General features: G+C 42.6%; 1 protein-coding gene across 1 annotated transcript in view; it reads left to right on the plus strand.

The window, feature by feature from the left end:
- Positions 1 to 19,670, plus strand: part of RNF216 (ring finger protein 216) — a 120,974-nt gene that overhangs the window by 16,338 nt on the left and 84,966 nt on the right. The window contains exons 5-8 of the mRNA XM_024763540.1: positions 2,432 to 2,482; positions 3,972 to 4,109; positions 6,020 to 6,168; positions 6,680 to 6,758. Of these exons, the coding sequence (XP_024619308.1) occupies positions 2,432 to 2,482; positions 3,972 to 4,109; positions 6,020 to 6,168; positions 6,680 to 6,758 (417 nt within the window). The remainder of the gene's footprint in view (positions 1 to 2,431; positions 2,483 to 3,971; positions 4,110 to 6,019; positions 6,169 to 6,679; positions 6,759 to 19,670) is intronic.

Consider the following 19,670-nt stretch of genomic DNA (forward strand, 5'->3'; position numbering starts at 1 on the left):
CAATACTCTGTATGACAAAATGGGAAGTACAATTGTCCCTCCATATCCACAGGTCCGTTCCAGGACCCCCACCACAGATACCAAAATCTATAGATGCTCAAGTCCTTTGTATAAAATGGCTTAGTATTTGCATATAACCTACACATATCCTCCCGGATACTGTAAATCATCTCCAGATTACTTACAACACTTAATACAATGTAAATGCTCTGTAAATAATTGGCAGCACACTGTAAATTCAAGTTTTTGGAACTTTCTAGAATTTTTTTCCCCCAAATAATTTTGATTCGAGGTTGTTGAATCTGTGGATGCAGAACCTGCATATATGGAGGGCCGAATGTATGCGTAAAGTGCTTTTGCTGCATACTGACTGACTATGATGGTTTTCTCAAGGAGAAACATTTGTAACATCGAATTGCAAGCTGCTGAATTAGGCCCTTCTCCCTACCCCCCCCCAAAAAAACCCACCATATTTACTTGAAAAAATGACTGACAGAAAAACTATGATTATTCAAAATTAGGTATTTAGCAGGAATTTTCTCAAAACTGAATGAAGTGATTATTTATGTCCAATGATAAAATTCTGGATCTCAAACAGAAATTGGACTTTTGGAGAATTGTCATCTTGATCCATCCGTCATAGAGTTACCTGTGACTGTATCTGTTACATTAAAATCTGTTAGTGTAGCTTGCAGTTCGAACAGATATTTCACCCATGCATGATTTTATCATAAACACCGGTTCACTGAGTTATGTAGACCTTCCAGATGTTGGCACATTTCACCGTATAGTATCAAAACACCACATTTGCTAATATCACTGCCAGCCTCATCAGAGGAGTGTTGAAGTATTGGCAAGATGGTTGTGGTCATCTTTTTGATGTCCAAATTGTCCCTTCTTTGGCCAGTGGCGTCACCTTCAAGTTAGTTCCTCTGTCCTGGACCTAGTCATCTTTCTTTGACAGTATCCTTGCTTTCTGGCACATCTGGTGACCCAGGTTCAACTTCTGCTTTTCCTAACCTGGACCTGGAATCACCAACTTTTCCAAGGTGTCATATTTTCTTTTAGTGGAAGTTCATACTAAGATTTTTATTTCAACTTTGGTTTATAGGGTTTTTTTTACTTCTTTCATTTTATGTAAGCATTTCTTTTCTCTTATGCTGAAAATCTTGGCTCTTAATTACATTACCATAATGGCTTATTTCCTTTATCCTATGTTGTATACTTAGTAGATCCCAAATAACAACCCAGTATTATTACCAATAATATTGCTAAATACGGTCTAGGATTTATTTATAACTTAGATTAGGAATTTGAAATTAAAATATTATAAAGTTACTTGAAATAAGTGTGTGGTTATGCCATTAACTTGGTAATAAGCAAAGAAGTTTATTTGTTTCTGTTTATTTTTAAGTTTTAAGGAATTGGTTTTTAATTTCTTTTTCATTTAATCCTGTTGTTCAGTTATGTAAAGTATTTTTAAAGTCAAAACTATAAAACAAGGAACGTTCAGAGAGATCTAGCCTCTGTCCTGTCTGTCCTCCCCATGTCCTCTAACTCCCTCTATACATAAACCATTATTAATAGTTTTTGGGTTGTCTTTTCTTATTTTATGTAAAAGCATATATGTATATATATATATATTTTTAAACCTTTCTTTCTTATTAAAAGGTACACACTGTTCTACTCTTGCCTTTTTCACTTAACTGTGCTTCTTGGCAATGACTCCACAGCAATCCATGGAGATTTTTCTCTTTCCTTTTTAAAACTGCCTAGTGTCCCATTGTCTGCAGTACCAGAGTTGATTCAGTTATTCGCCTACTGAGGGACATTCAGAGTTGTTTCCAGTTTTTTGCTATTATAAATAGTGCCATGATAAATAACTTTGTGCATACATCATTTCATATTTCTGCCCCAGGGTAACTTTGGAATAGATTCCTACAAGTGCGATTGATGAATTGGAGTGTAAATACTTACGTAACTGTTATATGGTGCCAAATTCCCCTCCATGGTGGTTGTACTGTTTTGCATTCCCACCAGTAATGTACAAGAGTGCCTGTTTCCCACTAACCTCACCAACAGAGTATGTTGTCAAGCTTGGTTTTTACCCACTCAGTTTTTTTTGTTTGCTTATGCTATTCTGTACTCTTCATAAATGTTTTATGTCAGTCTTTTATTCCTTCTATATTTTGAGTCAGATTTAAGGAAGTTTCCCCATATATTCTAGTACTTACATGGTTTCCTTTTTCATATGTAGTATTCTGATGCATTTTAAATTTACTCTCAGGTAACTTTTTAAACTACTAAACTATGTAACTGAAGAGATGACTATTAATAATAGGGTTTTTTTATGTTTATGAAAGTAAATGCTAAATGGTTTGTGGCATCTTGACTAAATTTGCATCTGCGTGTATGGTTTTTTGTTCCTCAGCATGAAGACTTTTTGCTTGCCCTGCAGATGAATGAAGAACAGTATCAAAAGGTAGTTAAAATCTCACCTAATCAATTTATTCTGGGTATTTTCATTAGCTGTTTTCTCTTCTCACATTTCCTGAGCATTTTGATGACAAATTGGTTCCCGTATAACCTTTGCTGTTGATCTGCTGAGTTTGAGCTTCAGCTAAGTTACAGTCAGGTACTTAAACCATTATAGTCACTCTTGCTTCCAAATTGGATCAGATTTGGAGGGAAGATAATATTGTTAGAGTCGTGCCTCTGAAAAAACATTGCCTGGAATCCATTGGATAGACTCTTAGAGCAAAATTTAGAATTCACGTATCACTTATAGGGTTAGAAGGAAGAGATGTGTCTAACCTCAGGACCAGATGGCTTTTGTATGATGTCAGCCATCCTCATGTAGTGGCCTTTTCTAACATGGTAGAAATGGACTAGTGACTGGATCAGTCACTGCCCTTAATAAAAAGCGTAAGTTTTCTGGTACTCGCAGTACTTGAGATGCTGCTTTATATAGCTTCAGTAGTCACTTAAGATAAAGCTTGTGCTGAGTCGTGACCCCATCGCACTCTTGTCTTAAAATAAGGAGCAAAATCCAACATTTTTTAAAAAATTTATTTTATTTATTTATTTTTGGCTGCGTTGCGTCTTTGTTGCTGCGTGCAGGCTTTCTCTACTTGCAGCGAGCGGGGGCTGCTCTTCGTTGCAGTGCATGAGCTTCTCATCGTGGTGGCTTCTCTTGTTGCAAAGCACAGGCTCTAGGCATGCGGGCTTCAGTAGTTGTGGTGCACGGGCTCAGTAATTGTGGCTCACGGGCTCAGAGCGCAGGCTCAGTAGTTGTGGTGCACGGGCTTAGTTGCTCCGCGGCATGTGGGATCTTCCCGGACCAGAGCTCGAACCCGTGTCCCCTGCATTAGCAGGCGGATTCTTAACCACTGCGCCACCAGGGAAGCCCAGAACTTTTTAAATAATATCCCTCATGCCGCTTGTCCCTGACTGTTATGTTAACATCTGATTATAGATGTTACAGTTCTGCTGGTACCATGAAATTCATGAATATGGTAACTTTATACAAAGGATGATACCAAAGAATACCCCCAGAAAACATGAAAATCTCACTGTCTTTAGCTACGTATTAATATTTGTACTAGCATCTTAAGCTAGATTTATACAGCAAAAACAGCTCGGGCTTCCCTGGTGGCGCAGTGGTTGAGAGTCTGCCTGCCGATGCGGGGGACACGGGTTCCTGCCCCGGTGTGGGAAGATCCGCGGCTGGGCCCGTGAGCCATGGCCGCTGAGCCTGCGCGTCCGGAGCCACGGGAGAGGCCACAGCAGTGAGAGGCCCACGTACCGCAAAAAAAAAAAAAAAAAAAAAAGAAAACAGCTCATCATTGTTTTATGGCTTCTAGGGATTGCTTTTCACCTCAGAATGTACTTGGAGGTGGGGGAATATGAAACATGGCTGCCCCCTCTACTTGAGTGTAGGGAATTTCATGTGTGTTTCTGGTGGCTTGCAGGATGGCCAGTTGATTGAGTGCCGCTGCTGCTACGGAGAATTTCCATTTGAGGAACTGACGCAGTGTGCAGATGCTCACTTGTTCTGCAAAGAATGTCTCATCAGATATGCCCAAGAGGCAGTCTTTGGATCTGGAAAGGTAAGAACCGTACAGTGTGTCCATACATAGGAAATATTCACAGAGTTTGAGGACACCACATTTATAGACAAGTGTAAATGCCTCATGGAAGTGCCTTTTCTGAGGTGATGTGGAACTCTGCTAAGACATGCTAATGTGTGTGATTCCTAGACAGCCTTTGATTTGTGTGATTATGTTGGTTTGAAGCACAGCAGATTTTTTTTCAGGGAATGGTTTAATTCTTCCATGCTCTCATGCCCAGCTCACTGGAGCACCAACTTATTCAGTTATCTTCTGTTTGAAATTAAAATGAAGGATGAACTCAAAAAGAGAATCTTGCAGGCTGTTTGAACATATGAGGCTGCAAATTAGTATTTTTTTAACAAAATTTTAAAAACATTTTATGTTGTATTAAAATGAATAATATTTTAAATTAATTTATTTATTATTTTTGGTTGTATTGGGTCTTCATTTCTGTGCGGGGGCTTTCTCCAGTTGCGGTGAGCGGGGGCCACTCCTCATCACGGTACGCGGTCCTCTCACTGTCGCGGCCTCTCATTGCGGAGCACAAGCTCCAGACGTGCAGGCTCAGTAGTTGTGGCTCACAGGCCCAGTTGCTCCGTGGCATGTGGGATCCTCCCAGACCAGGGCTCGAACCCATGTCCCCTGCATTGGCAGGCAGACTCTCAACCATTGTGCCACCAGGGAAGACCCATAAAATGAATAATATTTTATACAAGATTATATTTCTCTGTCCAAAGTCAGTTTCTCTTGACACCAACATACAATATGGAAAGGAGTTTTTTGTCTTAATGAACACTTAAAAACCAAAATTGCTTTTCATAAATACCCCACCAATAATCAAACCACTTGACATCAATTATTCTAAAATCAGTTGTAATTCAGTCAAGGGCTGAATAGCAGGGGTTTTTTTTGGTTTTTGTTTATAAATGTATTTATTTATTTTTGGCTGCATTGGGTCTTTGTTGCCGTGGTGGGCTTTCTCTAGTTGCAGCGAGTGGGAGCTACTCTTCGTTGCAGTGCGCGGGCTTCTCATTGTGGTGGCTTCTCTTGTTGCAGAGAACGGGCTGTAGGTGTGCGGGCTTCAGTAGTTGTGGCACGTGGGCTCAGTAGTTGTGGCTCACAGGCTCTAGTGCACTGGCTCAGTAGTTGTGGCGCACGGGCTTAGTTGTTCCGCGGCATGTGGGATCTTCCCGGACCAGGGCTCAAACCCGTGTTCCCTGCATTGGCAGGCGGATTCTTAACCACTGCGCCACCAGGGAAGCCCCTTGTGTAGCAGTTATTGAGCAGAGTAGTTGTGATTAGCAGAATATAGGCATAGTTTAAAGATATTGTAAGTTCGGTTCCAGGCCACTGCAGTAAAACAAATATCACAATAAAAAGAGTCACACAACTCTTTGATTTCCCAGTGCATGGAAAAGTTATGTTTACACTATACTTTAGCCTATTAAGTGTGCAATAGCATTTTGACAATCCCCTTCCCTCCTACCACTCATCTCTGCCTTCCAAGAGGTTCGGAACTCCAGCTTTTCCACAGAGTGTAGAGGGAATCAACTTGCTTATCATGAGTATCTGCTTTTCAGACACTGAGCTGTGACTTTCCTCCTCTAATCTGCTAAGTGATTTATCTTTCCTCATCTACTTCCCATCTTCATATATTGTGGTTTAGGCTGATAGACGTCCTCTGGTAGAATCAAAGATGGACTTTGTGTTTTTGTTTCATGGTTTTCTTGTTTTGAGTGTGGTTTCTCAGAGAAGAGGGGACCTTTACCATCTCAGAGTCTGTGTTCCAAACCACGATTTATTTGCTTCCCATTGAAAGATGCATTTAACCACTGAGGTTTTTTTGTTTCTCTGAAAACTTGGTTAAATTTTTTTTTTCCCTTTGCCTCCTGACCGTATCATTCTAGTCAGAGCTCAGCTGCATGGAAGGCAGCTGCACGTGTTCATTCCCAGCCAGTGAACTGGAGAAGGTGCTTCCCCAGACCATCCTGTATAAATACTATGAGCGAAAAGCAGAAGAAGAAGTTGCTGCAGCCTACGCTGATGAGCTCGTCAGGTGAGTCCTCAGAGTCAGCGTGTCACTTGTCAACTCATTCCCTGTTAGGAAGACTGCCTGGGCCCTTTCATTGGTGATGAAAATTCTGTAACAGAGCTCTGTCTCCAGGTTTTCTGGCATTTCTTGCTTTTAAAAAAAGAGAATAATTGTATTCATAGAAAAATTTGCAGTTCGTATTTTTACCTACATTCCTTGGCACTTCTTAATCATCTGGCTTATAGGTACAGTCCTTGTGCGTTGATTAGAGGAAAGATAACATGTGTAAGGAGTTCTCAGAGACGTATGTTAAATATTGAGTGGTTTGCACTGAGGCAGAACCCAGAATGGCACCTGCGTTTCCTGGTGAGAGCCAGCACAAAGCAGAGCCTCAGTCCATGTTTTAATGAAAAGTTAAGGAGTGAAAGGAGGTGTGGCTGTCCAGCTGAAAACTCCATCTCAGTATGAATAATCACATGGAACAAATCAGGCTTTAATATTCTGAATAATATTCCTTCTGCTGTTTTGATTCTAGGTGCCCCTCCTGCAGCTTTCCTGCTCTGTTGGACAGTGATGTGAAGAGGTTCAGTTGTCCCAATCCTCGCTGCCGAAAGGTAGGGAGGCAAATATTTTTTCTAGATTCATATTTGTATTATGGACTGCCTCTGTGGCACAGCTGTGTGCTGGGTGTCTGCATGCTGACCCATGAGGAGGATTTGAGTGCTCTCCTTTTCATGAAAGCAAGTGAAGATTGGTTCTTTGTGAGTGGCGGTTGACTTTGTTGCAGAGATGGGGGCCACTTACAGAATTTTAATCACATAGCTCTGGATCCCTGTTTCACGCCGTCTGCCTGAAGGGCAGATGCTGCCGTGTAAGGAGTGAAGGGCTCTGTGTTTACTCCACTGTGCCGGTGTTTCTCGTGCTTGCTCTTCACCACCCTCTTGTTGTGCCGGTGTTTCTCGTGCTTGCTCTTCACCACCCTCTTGTTGTGCCGGTGTTTCTCGTGCTTGCTCTTCACCACCCTCTTGTGCTCAGATACTTCTTCTGTGTGTGCACATGAGCGTGCACACACTTCCTGCCACCTGAAAAGTCCAAGTGATGTTTCTTTGATTAAAGAATTGGGTGTCATGGTGGCATCTCTGTCACATGCGGTAGATGATTCACTCAGCTGTTCACATAAGGACTGACTGTGTCAGGTGAGACCAAAGCTGTCTAGTCGCCTTGCTTCTGAAAATCTTTCTTCCCTTCAGACTCCTATGCCATGAACTAAGAATGTGTTGAAATTTGTCAACCATTTATAAGCCACTTAAGAGTTTTTAAGGAATATAATATTGGCATCCACATAGACAAGTATGTTTTAAGCCATTTTCCTAAAATAGAATGATCAGAGTTGAATATTATAATACCTCCACCTTTTGGGGAGCGAAGAAAGTAGATATTGGAAAAGGAACTACACTGATAGACTAAAACCTTACCTATTTTGTTTTCAACATTAACATTTCTGTGTAAAATCTGGCTATTTTCTTACAATTGATGTATCCATTAGTAATTTGTCCCCACCCCAGGCTGTTGCTATAACAGATGTTTCAGTAGTCTCTGGAATCTTGGAACTAAGAAAGCAGACTCACTGACTGTCCTGTGTGCTTCCAGTGTGTTCAGCTCTAGAATGCCTGGGAAGGCAGTGCCTGAACTAAGATACAGAGAGCAAGGGAGGTAGCCAAGGGAAGAAAAGGGTGGGAGTAAAGTGAAAGTGAAGATGTGGAATGTTGTAGGTCCAAGGAGCAGTAGTATCCTGGACACTGACGTACTGGGAGTGTGAAGAGAAAGGCTTACGAGCTGGGAGGGGCCAGAGCCATGCAGGCCTTCAGCACCATTCTGAGGCAGGAGGATGGGGGAGTGAAAAAGCAGGGAGATCTGTTTGGCTGTTGAGTAATCAAGGTGAGGGATGCACATCACTGTCACCCCCCTCTGGAGTCTCCAGGAATTGCTAGTTTGAGCTAGGAATTATATTTCCTGGTATGATTCCAAATTAGACCTTGCCAATGAAAGTGCTCATATATGATTTGGAATGGCGGAGACAGTTACAGGAATGTATCAGGGTACTTATGAGTCTAAAACAGCATCCTGTGAGTATTTTCAGGATATCCAGCCTGGGATATCAGTAAAAGCCTCCTAGAGGCTCTTAAGATGCTAGGCAGAAAACCCAGATATTCTGCTTCCTCTCTGTGGGAGGAATATACTTGCCCTGCTGAACTTGGAGGGGGCCGTGTAGCTTCTTTTGGCCAATGAAATGGGTGAGAGGTCACTTGCAAAAACAGTGGTAAAATAAATGCTTAGGGGTGATGTCAGCAAGGTGGTGGAATAAGTAGCCCCAAATTCTCCTTCCCCCACAGAAACACTGATTCATCAATACATGGACCAGTTTCCTTTGTGAGAAATCTAGAAACCAGTTACAAGGCTCCTGCATTCCATACAGGGCAGTTAGCTGCATTGAGGCCTGTAGGAAAATTAGTGGAGCTCACTCCCCAGAGCCTGTCCCCCAGCACACATAGCACACATGGGAGGAAACACCTAACTCCTTGCTTCTCCTTGGGGAGGCAAAGAGCAGACTAGAACATACATCTAACATTCAGACTTCTCAGAGGGCTTACCCAAGGGCCTGGCTTATGTCTTTCCTGAATCTAAGCACCGACAGGAGGGAGCACCAGGTTTCAGATCCTCAAAAACAAAGGCAGTGGTTTGGACTAGCATACGCTCACTCACCTTTGCCCCTTTCCTTGGCTTAGTGTAGAAAGAGCAGAAGAAAACCCCCAATTCCCAGCTTCTGGTTAGGGAGGGGAAGAGTTGGAGTGTACGTCCTCCAGTGTCCCAGCTTTTTGGGGTACTGCCCAAGGGGCTGGTTTCTGTCTCACTTGACTCAGCACTGACAGGACCCTGCATACTCTAGATACCTGGAAGCTTCTGAGGAAAAAAGAGCTGAGAGGCTTGCTGCTGCTACAAAGGACCCACAGTATAGCAGACAGAGGCCATTATGTCTCTGTGGCTTTTCCCTCCAGGAGAAAGGAAGAGTGGGACATACACCCAATGTTCTAGCTTTTGAGGGGGAGGGGGGAGCTCTTCAAGGGACTGGTTTCTCTCTTGCCCAACTCAGAGCACTGATGAGACCCACCATACGCTAGATGCCTGAGGTCTACTGAGAACAAAAAAGAGCTGGGCATCTTACAGCCCCTCCAGAGAACCTGCAGTACTGTAGATGGACACCAGAGCGAGCAAGAGATTACAAGCTCCTGAAAAAAAAAAAAAGCCAGCAAAACCTCTCTGAATTGGGAATTTACACACATAGGTCCAGAGAAGGTGCATCCACAGAAGAGGTTTGAGAGTCCTCCATAATTTATAGCCCGACTGATTGGTAAAGGTTTTTCCCCGTACAGGGCCAGTCTAAAGACTGGGAGAGATGGCTGTTTTTCAAATGTATAGATCCTGACAAAGTAACAAGGCACAAGAAGAACCATGGTCTAAGCAAAGGAACAAAATAAATATTCAGAAACTGTCCTTAAAGAAATGGAGGTATGTGAATTACCTGACCAAGAATCCAAATAATCATCATGAGATGCTCAATTAGGATGGACCCAGACATTTTATAATCAAATGGTCAAAAGTCAGAGACAAAGAGAATTTTTTAAACAGCAAGGGAAAAGCAACTTGTCATGTACAGTGAGTCTCCCATAAGATTCTCAGAGGAGGGCTTCCCTGGTGGCGCAATGGTTAAGAACCTGCCTGCCAACGCAGGAGACATGGGTTCGAGCCCTGATCTGGGAAGATCCCACATGCCGCGGAGCAACTAAGCCCATGCGCCACAGCTACTAAGCCTGCGCTCTAGAACCTGCAAGCCACAACTACTGAAGCCCGTGTGCCTAGAGCCTGTGCTCCGCAACAAGAAGAGCCCACGTACTGCAACAAAGAGCAGCCCCCGCTCGCTGCAACTAGAGAAAGCCCGCGCGCAGACCCAATGCAGCCAAAAATAAATAAATAAAATAAATTTATTGTAAAAAAGAGATTCTCAGAGCATATCTCAGCAGAAACCTTACAGGACAGAAGAGAGTAAGATCATATATTCATAGTGGTAAAAAAAGTAAAAGAAGAAACCCTGCCCATCAAGACTACTGTATCTGGCATAACTAAGTGAGGGAGGAATTAAGACCTTCCCAGATAAACAAAAGCTTAGGGGGTTCATCACCACTAGGCCTGCCCTACAAGAAATGCTAAAGGAAGTCATTTGAGTTGAAATGAAAGGATGCTAGATAGAAACACAAAAGCACATGAAAGTATACAGCTCACTGGTAAAGGTGGATATGTAGACAAACAGAATACTGTAACATGTGTGTATATAATCACTTTTAACTCTGGTATAGAACTTAAAAGACAAAAGTATGGAAAATATATAAAATATGTTTATGGATACACAATATAAAAAGACATAATTTGTAACATTAACAGCATGAAATGGAAGGGAGGTAAGAGTAGAGTTTTTGTATGTGATCACAGTTGTTATCAGCTGAAAATAGATTATTATAAATATACACAGAAGAAAGAATCAAAGCATGTCACTACGAGAAATTCAATGAAACACAAAGGAAGACAGCAAAAGAGGAAAAGAGACCAAAAAGCAACAAGACATAGAACAACAAAATTACAGTAGTAAGTTCTTCCCTGTCATTAATTACTTTAAATGTAAATGGATTAAAATTTCCAACCAAAAGACACAGAGTGACTGAGTGGATTTTTTTTTTTTTTTTTTTTTTGGCTGCGTTGGGTCTTCATTGCTGTGTGCCGGCTTTCTCTAGTTGCAGCGAGCGGGGGCTGCTCTTCATTGTGGTGCGCTGGCTTCTCATTGTGGTGGCTTCTCGTTGCGGAGCACGGGCTCTAGGCACACATTCTTCAGTAGTTGTGGCACATGGACTTAGTTGCTCCGTGGCGTGTGAGATCTTCCTGGACCAGAGCTCAAACCTGTGTCGCCTGCACTGGCAGGCAGATTCCTAACCACTGTGCCACAGGGAAGCCCTGGATTTTTTACTTTTTAATCCAACTATATACTGTCTACCAAAGACTCACTTGAAATTTAATGGCGGACTTCCCTTGTGGCACAGTGGTTGAGGGTCCGCCAGCCAATGCAGGTGACGTGGGTTCAATCCCTCGTCCAGGAAGACCCCACATGCCGCAGAGCAGCTGGGCCTGTGCGCCATGGCTGCTGAGCTTGCGCTGTGGAACCTGCAAGCCACGGCTACTGAGCCCACGTGCCACGGCTGCTGGGGCCAACTCACCTGGACCACATGCTCCGCAGCAGAGAGCCCACTGCGGTGAGAGGCACATGCACCGTGATGGGGAGAGGCCCCCGCTTACGCAGCTGGGGAGGGCCCACCCGCGAGCAAGGACCCAACACAGCCAAAAATTAATTAATTAAATTGTATTTTAAAAAAGAAATTTAATGGCACACATTGGAAACAAAAGCATGGAAAAAGATATTTCATGCAAATGATAACCGAAAGAGGGCCAGGGTGGCCATTCTTATGTCATACAAAATAGTCTGTAAGGCAGAACTGTCATAAGAGGGAAGGACATTATATAATGGTGAAAGGATCAATTAACCAGGAAGATATAACAGGGATAAATATATATGCATCCATCGTCAGAGCACCCAAACATAAGAAACAAACATTGACATATCTGAAGGGAGAAATAGGCAATTCACTAATAGTGAATCTACACTAATCTACAACTAATAGTTGTAGATTTCACTACTCCATTTTTCAATCATAGATAGAACAAGCAGACAAAGAATCAGTAAGGGGGCTTCCCTGGTGGCGCAGTGGTTGAGAATCTGCCTGCTAATGCAGGGGACACGGGTTCGAGCCCTGATCTGGGAGGATCCCACATAGCGTGGAGCATCCAGGCCCATGAGGCACAACTACTGAGCCTGCACATCTGGAGCCTGTGCTCTGCAACAACAGAGGCCGCCATAGTGAGAGGCCCGCGCACCGTGATGAAGAGTGGACCCCTCTTGCCACAACTAGAGAAAGCCCTCGTGCAGAAACGAAGACACAACACTGCAAAAATAAATTAATTAATTAATAAACTCCTACCCCCAACATCTTCTTTTTAAAAAAAAAAAAATCAGTAAGGAAACAAAGGACTTGAGCAACACTATAAACCAAATGGACCTAACAGATACACAAAACATTCCACCCAACAGGAGCAGAATATACATTCCTCTCAAGTATACATTTTATAAGGCCAGCATCATCACCCTACTACCAATGCCAGACAGAGATACCACTGGAGAACTACAGGCCAACGTTCCTGACAAATGTAGATGCAAAACTCCTCAATAAAATAGTAGCAAACCAAATTCAACAGCACATTAAAAGGATTATACACCATGACCAAATGGGATTTATCCCTGGAATGAAGGATGGTTCTACAAAAATCAATCAGTGTGATAGACCACATTAACGGAAGGATAATTATATCATCTCAGTTGATGCAGAAAAATCATTTGATAAAATTCAACACCCTTTCATAATAAAAAATACTCAACAAACTAGGAGTAGAAGGAAATTACCTCAGCATAGTAAAGGCCATGTATGAAAAGCCTACAGCCATTGGTGAAAAACTAAAACTTCTCCACTAAGATCAGGAAAAAGGCAAGGATCACTTTTGCCACTTCTGTTCAACCTTAGTACTGGAAGTCCTAGCTGGAGCAATAAGCGAGTAAAAGAAATAAAAGGCATTCACATCGGAAAAGGGACTTCCCTGGTGGCACGGTGGTTAAGAATCCTCCTGCCAGTGTAGGGGTCACGGGTTCGATCCCTGGTCCAGGAAGATCCCACATAATCATGGAGCAACTGAGCCCATGCGCCACAACTGCTGAGCCTGTGCTCTAGAGCCCACGAGCCAGAACTACTGAAGCCCGCACTCCTAGAGCCCGTGCTCCGCAACAGGAGAAGCCACTGCAATGAGAAGCCCACGCACTGCAACGAAGAGTAGCCTCTGCTCACCACAACTAGAAAAAGCCTGCGCAACAATGAAGACCCAACGCAGCCAAAAATAAATGTTATTTTTTTTTAAAAACCTGTTAGAACTAACAAATTCAGCAAGGTTGCTAGATACAAAATCAACATACAGAAATCAGTTGAGTTTTTATATGTTAACAACAAACAATCCAAAAAGGAAATTAAGGAAACAGTTCCATTTATAATAGAATCAAAAAGAATAAAGTACTTAAGAATAAACTTAACCAAGGAGGTGAAAGACTTATGCACTGAAAACCGCAAAACACTGTTGAAGGAAATTAAAGGAGATACAAGTATGTGGAAAGACATCCATGTGCATGGATTGGTTACTAAAATGTCATACTATCCAAAGCTATCTACAGATTCAGTACATTCACTATGAAAATCCCAATGGCATTTTTTACAGAAACAGAAAAAACAATCCTAAAATTCATATGGAACCCCAGTAGCCAGAACAACCTTGAGGAACAACAAAACTGGAGGCCTCACACTTCCACACTTCAAAGCATGTTGCAAAGCCACAGTGATCCAAACAGTATGTTACTGGCATAAAGACAGGCATGGAGACCAGTGAAACAGAATAGAGAGCCCAGAAATAAATCCATGCATATATAGCCAAGGGTGCCAGGACTACACAGTAGGATAGTCTCTTCAACAAGTGTTGCTGGGAAAACTGGATAACCACATGTAAAAAAAATGAAATTAGACATTATCTTATACCATGTACAAAAATCAACTCAAAATGGATTAAAGACTTAAATGACCTGAAACTTATAAAATTCCTAAAAGAAAACATAGGGGGAAATTTTCCTAACATTAGTCTTGGCAGTAATTTCCTGAATCTGACACTAAAAGCACAGACAACAAAAACAAAAATAGACAAATAGGAATGCATCAAACTAAAAAGCTTCTGGGCAGCAAAGGCAACAATCAACAGAGTGAAAAGGCAGCCCTTTGGAATGGGAGAAAGTATTTGCAACCTATTTATCTCATAAGGCATTAATATCCATAATATATAAGGAATTTCTACAACTCAGTAACAAACAGCAACAACACAAAAAACAAATATGGGCAAAGGTCCCGACTAGGCATTTCTGTGAAGAAGACATACAAATGGCTAACAAGTATATGAAAAGGTGCTCTATATAACTAATCGTCAGGGAAATGCAAATCAAAACCACAGTGAGGTATCACCTCATGTCTATTAGGGTGGCCACTATCAAAAAAAAAAAGCAAAAAATAACAAGTGTCAGCAAGGATATGGAGAAATTGAAACCATTACAGGATGTTGGTGGGAACGTAAAATGGTACAGCTGCTATTGAAAATGGTATGAAGTGTCCTCAAAAAATTTAAAATAAAACTGCTATACAATCTAGCAATCCCACTTCTGGATTTTTATCCAAAGGAATTGAAGATAGGATCTTGAAGAAGTATTTGTGCTACCACGTTCATTGCATTATTATTTATAATCAAGATATGGAAGCAGCCTAAATATCCAGTAGATAAAGAAAATATGGTCCATCCATATAATGGAATATTATTCAGTATTTAAAAAGGAGATTCTACGACATGGATGAACCTTGAGGACATTATACTAAGTGAGATAAGCCAGTCACAAAAAGGCAAATGCAGTACGATTCCACTGACGAGGCATATCTGAAGTAGTCAGTCATAGAAGCGGAAAGTAGAATTGTGGTTGCCAGGGGAGCAGAACTGGGGTGTTGCTGTGCAACGGGTATAGAACTTCAGTCACACAGGATGCAGTTCTAGACCTCTGCTTCACAGCAGTGCACACACAGGTAACAGTACTGCACGGTACACTTAGAATGCATTAATAGGGTAGATTTCGTGTTACGTGTTTCTTACCACAATTTAAAAAAGAGAGAGAGCATATGGTTCACTGTCTCTCTTCCTTCTGCCAAGATAGACATGTAGAAGTAAGTTTGTTTTGAGCTACTGAAATTTGAGTTTGTTCCAACAGCATAACCGAGCACATTCTGACTGGTACAGATCATGAGAACCACAAGTGACAATAGGGGTGGAGAAAAGGAAAGATAGTAGGGAGATAGGATTAGAAAGAGATTTTTGACTGTGGGGTTGGGGAGAAAGAAGCCCAGATGACTCACTTTTCTGGTTTGAGCCACTAAGTGGGTGATGATGCTATTCACACAAAATTGGAAATAGAATAGAAAAAGGTTCCAGGAGAGAAGATCAACTCTGTTTTGCACATGTTGAGTTTTGAGGGTGGAGGTGTTCGTATTCAGTAAGCGTACTTTTCCCCAGTGCCTGGCACATATCAGGTGCTCAGTGATTATTTGGGACATGACTAGGGTCAGGAACACAGGAGAGAGATGGGTTGCAGAAAGATTTTGGAGTCAGGAATAAGAAGCATTGAAAGGCGGGAGTCCTGGGGGAAGGCAGAGGGCAGAATGCAGGGAACTCAGGGGGGTTGGGGGTTGGGGTGAGGCCCTCTAGGAGTTAGGTCACAGGAGTTAGAGAATGCTGGCACCTAAGGATGCTGGCAGCATTTGCATTAGAGTCTCATCAAATTTATAGGTGAGTTTATAAGGAAAGTATTACCTTTAAAATGTTGAGTCCTGCTATCAAAGTTCAAAATAAGTCTTTCCAGTGATGCACATTTTTTTATGTCCCTTAGTAGTGCTTTACAGTGAAGAGAATGCATCATAAAGCGTTATACATCAGAACCTGACGCTCACTTGCGGACAACAGCATTCATGTTCTAGACTTGCTTTCTACCATTAGGGTAAGATGTGCAGCGTTTGGCTGCAGAAATAAAGGGAAATAAAGAAATAAAAGAAATAAAGGGAAATAAAGGGAAAACTGTCTCATGGGACCTGAGGCCAGTGACAGCCAGTTAAGGGTTACTGAGAAGTTCCCAGCTGTCCTTTGAAAAGAAGGGAGAACTTAAAAGTAAAACGTTTGATCCTTATTAGGAGCTATGGAAAGATTCGCCACAGGGTGGCACTAACACTCCGTGAAGAAAGGTTTTCTCTTGGGCATTTCAAAAGCATGTGTGTCTGCAAAACACTGTCCTGTAAGCAGAATTGACAGAATTCTTTTAGGTTTAGTACCAAAGCAAACCACTCTTTGCATTCAGAGTTTAACATCAAAGAGTCATTGTTTTTAGGACATATGCTTTTACCTTTTTCACTTGTACACATTCTCCTTATGACATTCTTTCTCTTCAGCTACATGGCTAAACCAACTGTTAATCCTTGAGGATTCCTCATCTTCAAGAAATGAGCCACAAGCTAATTTGGGCCCTTGTGAGACTAAGGGCTTCTGCTTCCTTATTGCAGTGTCACTGCTAGTAATCTAAACTCCAGTTACATTTCCGGGAACTTGTCACTCTGAGATGAGGCATTTATATTAATGCATTATCTGGAGACGGACTTGAATGCCTGGAATCATTCCCCTGAAATCCCTGAAGAGTTAGTAAGACACTGTATCTTTGATGAAATGGGGGGAGAGTCTTTGTTACATTGATATGATGAAATGCCTTTGTCAAGGCCCTCGGCGTCCTGTGTGCTCTCTGATAAAGGATTCATCAGTTTGCTTTCAATGTGCTGCTTTTAGGATTGGATGGGTTTGGTGTGGGACTGCAGGGTGCTAGATTAAAAAGAGATTTGTAAGTGATACTTCTGGAATATCTTTTAGGGTCAGAAGCTTCCCTGTTGGGTCTCTTTCTAACTGTCTAGAACCATAACTTTGCTCCATAAACTCAGAGATATGTAAGTAGAGCTTTCCCGAAGGGTAACCAGGACCACAAGGCGGAGCTTTAAGAATACTCACGAAGCAAGTGCTATTAGGGAGACCATCGGGTGGTAAGACTGTAATCAGAGTAGCTGTGAAGAATGCCTAGTTTGGTGTCTTTTAGTGGAGAATGTGAAGTGACTCTGTAACCGCTCATCTTTTCCCAGTGTCACTTATATTTGTTTTTATGTATCTTTCCCACCTGCCAGCTTTCTTCTCTACTCATCTTTTTTATGCTTCCCAGGCACCATCCTATCCTTGGTAGCATTCAGTGTTATTGGCTCTGCAGCAGTAAAATATAACCAAAATTCACATCTGCAGTGAACCAGTTTGTTGCTAAAAACAGGCATCTGCAGCCGCCTGAAGTAGCTCAATGGCTGCGTGAAGAGAATGTAAATGAGCCTAGACCAGCTGTCAGTGCCAGGGCAGCTCCAGCTGTGACAGTGGACGGCTGGCACTTACTAGCAGCACTGTGATTTGAGGCCCAGCCGGTCAGCTGACTCGGGTGCTGAGCTCAGCCTTTACACTTATCTAGATGTGAATGAAGCTTGAGCCTCTTGTTCTCATTATCAGGAAGGACCTTTATTCAGGAAGTAACGCTGAGAAGAACAAAATGTCTGGGTAACAAAAGGATTTTTAAGTCCCCAAATGAGGGCTCCTTTACTGGCGTGGAAGTCCATGCTGCATAATGCAAGTCCAGAAAAGAAGTGGGGTGGTGTGGGAATTCCTTCTCAGGCATTTCAGCTGCCCCTGTTTCTCTCAAGGTGAGTCACTCCCTTCCGAGCCCGAGGGCTCTGGCTGAACAGCTTAAGAGCTCAGGCTGCACTGGTGTGCAGGTGTGTCAGGAAGGGTGCCTTGCAGGACCTTAGGCTCCTGCAGGTCCCCATGGCCACCCTATGACGTGGACACTGAAGTAAAATGGTGGAGCTGAGAACCCAAAGGGGGGCCTCCCTACCGCCCCCAAACAGTCCAGAGTGGATCCGAAAGGCCATCTCTGTGAGCCGTCCTCCCAACAAGCACTGAGTAGAGCTGGCACTGTAGCAGCGAGGTTTCAGGATTTAACTCTGTTTTTGTCTTAATATTTTTTTTCCACTTTTTAAAATTCTCCATAGTAAACAGCGTAGTGAGTCTGTTCATCATAGGCTTCTCAATCCTTGAAAGATTTTGGTTGATAACTACACACACTTCCTTACTTGACATCTTAACACATCAAACATTGTGTTTGAGAAGCTAGGTCTTCCAGTTGGGGGGTGTGTTTGTGTGTTTCCAAGAAGAATAAAAGCAAAGAAAGGCAAATATTGCTTACCTCTTCCCACCCTGCCTTCCCTAATAAAAGTCAAATAAAAACCATCTCTGCTGTTGTTTGCAGTCGTTACTTAAAAGGGAGATAGATATCCACCCAAAATAGGGAAAGGTAAAAATATGCATGCATTAAACTGAAATGCCAGTATGAATAAAACATTTATTTTTGCTTCCCCTCAACTGTACAGAAATAGTTTTTATTTTTGTACAGGCATACCTCATTTGATTGCACTTCACAGATACTGCATCTTTTTTTTTTTTTTTTACAAATGGAAGGTTTATGTCTACCCTGCATTGAGCAAGTCTGTTGTTGCTGTTTTTCCAACAGCATTTGCTCACTTTGTGTCTCTGTGGCACATTTTGGTAATTCTTGCAGTGTTTCAAACTGTTTCATTATTATTTGTTATGGTGATCAGTGATCTTTGATGTTACTATTGCAAAAAGATTATGACTCGCTGAAGGCTCAAGTGATGGTTAGCATTCTTCACCAATAAAGTAGTTTTTAATTAAGGGGCTTCCCTGGTGGCGTAGTGGTTGAGAGTCCGCCTGCCGATGCAGGGGACACGGGGTCGTGCCCCGGTCCAGGAGGATCCCACGTGCCGCGGGGCGGCTGGGCCCTTGAGCCATGGCCGCTGAGCCTGTTCGTCCAGAGCCTCTGCTCTGCAGCAAGAGAGGCCGCAACGGTGAGAGGCCCACGTACCGCAAAAAAAAAAAAAAAAAAAAAAAAAAAAAGTTGTAATTAAAGTATATGCATTTTGAAAAAAAAAAAAAAAAAAAAAAAAAAAAAAAAAGTTGTAATTAAGGTATATGCATTTTGTAGACATAATGCCATTGTACACTTAATAGTACATGGTACAGTATAGTGTCAGCATAACTTTTTGTGTGTGTGTGTGTGTGTGTGTGTGTGTGTGGTACGTAAGCCTCTCACTGTTGTGGCCTCTCCCGTTGAGGAGCACAGGCTCCGGATGCGCAGGCTCAGCGGCCATGGCCCACGGGCCCAGCTGCTCCGCGGCATGTGGGATCTTCCCGGAATGGGGCACGAACCCGTGTCCCCTGCATCGGCAGGCGGACTTTCAACCACTGCGCCACCAGGGAAGCCCTGTCAGTGTAACTTTTATATGCACTGAGAAATCAAAAAATTCATGTGACTCCCTTTACAGCATATTTGCTTTTTGCCACGGTCTGGAACTGAACCCATGATATCTCCTAGCTTAGGGGACTGGTAAGCGGGCACAAGCAGTGCCGCTCTGCCTGCTTGCTCTTGGAGGCTGGCACAGCCCCTCAGATTTCTCCCCTTGAAGCTCTCAGAGGTTGACTGCTGACTTTTCAGCAGATGGTGGAGTGCATTTCAGAGCCAAGGTGGTCCAGACACAGCTGTC

This window comes from Neophocaena asiaeorientalis, unplaced genomic scaffold (genome assembly GCF_003031525.2).
Source record: "Neophocaena asiaeorientalis asiaeorientalis breed wild unplaced genomic scaffold, Neophocaena_asiaeorientalis_V1.1 scaffold223, whole genome shotgun sequence".
Taxonomy (NCBI): domain Eukaryota; kingdom Metazoa; phylum Chordata; class Mammalia; order Artiodactyla; family Phocoenidae; genus Neophocaena; species Neophocaena asiaeorientalis.